The 2,064-nt window shown below is 30.6% G+C and overlaps 1 protein-coding gene across 1 annotated transcript in view; it reads right to left on the bottom strand.

Annotated features, from left to right (window-relative positions):
* LOC127880716 (uncharacterized) overlaps positions 1 to 1,646 on the bottom strand; it is a 6,366-nt gene extending 4,720 nt beyond the window's left edge. Inside the window, exons 1-3 of the mRNA XM_052428075.1 lie at positions 1,430 to 1,646; positions 664 to 852; positions 161 to 304 (exon numbers count right to left, since the gene is read on the bottom strand). Of these exons, the coding sequence (XP_052284035.1) occupies positions 161 to 304; positions 664 to 852; positions 1,430 to 1,490 (394 nt within the window). The 5' untranslated portion in view covers positions 1,491 to 1,646. The remainder of the gene's footprint in view (positions 1 to 160; positions 305 to 663; positions 853 to 1,429) is intronic.
* Between the last annotated feature and the right edge of the window lie 418 nt (positions 1,647 to 2,064).

Here is a 2,064-nt window from a genome sequence, read left to right as displayed (position 1 = left end):
GACGATATTAGTAAATAATGTATAGACATTGTAATTTGAAAAAATAGTGTAACCTTTCAATATCTGATCATGCGATATTTTTCCTTAGATAATACTTTTATTTATGAATATAAGTGACATAATGATGACGCCAGCTTTTAAGACATTGACAAGAACGTACAATGACTGCTTCCGCAAACTGACGGGAGCTTATCTGTACAGCTTCTAGGGACCAAAACAAATGTATAGTTCAAGCCATCCGCAACTGTTGACAACTTTGCGGATATACATTTATCAGTTGGAGGATCAATCTGTTCCTTGACATCTAGGAAGCGTAAAAAGAACATTTCATTATTGTTTTTAAACTTTAATTAACATCCTAGCAATAATACACGAAAAGGCAAAATATTTAAATACAAAAACATTACTAAAATAATGAACGCGAACGAGGTCTGAGCTTGTCAATGGCATGTATTCAAAAGAGAGCGAATATTATCTGGTCTTTGTTTCAATAGGAGTAGCACAATATCTTCGTCGGTACATATTCTTCTACTACAAAACATGCATGTTATCAAAGTTAACCTTTGCCCCAAAAAGCAGAGCCTTTATTTTCAAACTGTTTTTTTTAATGTTTCATCTGTATTAATAATACAGTTAGCAGTAATGTAACACGTGTTTTCTAACCTGTCCCGTTGATGTACCGGAAGTGAATGTAATTTCCAACCCACATGTTTGTTTTCCTGAACACAATAGCATGATCACGTTTAAACTGAGGTGTTACTGTTTCGTCCCACTTGAACTTTATCAACGATTTATTGTTCTTCATACAATAATCTGTTGCATCAAACCAGGTTGCAGATGTACTGTTTATTTCTAAAACATAATTTGCTATTAGGTATGACAATACGGTTGTGTTAATCCTACTATCTTTGTAAAGTACGAAGAAGGGATTTTGTACATGATATACAAAACCACTATGGAGTTCTTTTTTGTTGTTACACAATAATATAATCATTACTTATTTTTTCCATTGAAAACCGATTGCCAATAAAATAAAAAAACAACCTAATAATTACTAGATTACTAAGGTGGTTATACAATTCTTAATATTAGAAGACAATAATTGAGAAATCGGAAGATAAGCACTTGCAAATATAACGGAACGCGTATTTTAGCGTCAACATATCAAATGTTACATCTGATTACCAGTAAATTCTTAAAATTACTTCTAAACTTTTACTGTATTATAGTTATTGTTTTCTACGGACAGTCAAGCAAACGATATTTACAAAAGCATGTAAAGGTTTAAACAGACATGAACATATTTAAGACAATACTTAAATACACATAAACATCTTATAAATCAATGTATGCATTATACTGTATTCCTATAAACCTTTATGAGAAAGCCACTGATTATTAAAACAAACAAACATAAAAACATTCATACCTTGTAAAGCGGCGTTCCAAATGAATAAATATATCAGTAGGACCAGTGAAAGTATCTTCATTTTGACAGTTTGTTCAGATTAACTATTACCACTGTTATGGCAATAAATAAACAGTACATTTTATTTTACCATCCGAGGTATGTAAAATTAAATCACCGATATAACCTATGAAGTGATTAATAACTGACTATTTCGTATGATATCATCTTTGAAATAACAATAGTGCAGTAATAGATAAAATGATGGTCTTGTTGACAATCGCACATTTCAATTCTTTAGTAAGTAAACAGATAAAAAGCGGGGCAGTGATATTTAGATAAAGCAATATAATATGTCGTATTTTGTTTGTTCAGATAATTAATTTGATTGTCTTACGACCTTAAATAAATAATAAACTAGTGTTATAAGGATATGCGAAATATGAAACACAATAACATAATAAAGCACAATGGGTCAATATGATCCACCACTTATATAACATGCCATATCGAAGAAGGAAAACTTAGTCTCAAAATAACTCATACATAATTATCAAAATATAAGTGAAATTCCGATAGTGAATAACACTTTACAATAAGCGATCAACTTTTTTTAGAAACCCTGCTAATGAAGCAAATGGGCACATCTATTTCAT

Source organism: Dreissena polymorpha, chromosome 5 (assembly GCF_020536995.1).
Source record: "Dreissena polymorpha isolate Duluth1 chromosome 5, UMN_Dpol_1.0, whole genome shotgun sequence".
Classification (NCBI taxonomy): Eukaryota; Metazoa; Mollusca; class Bivalvia; order Myida; family Dreissenidae; genus Dreissena; species Dreissena polymorpha.
This window is presented reverse-complemented; position numbering and strand designations above follow the sequence as displayed.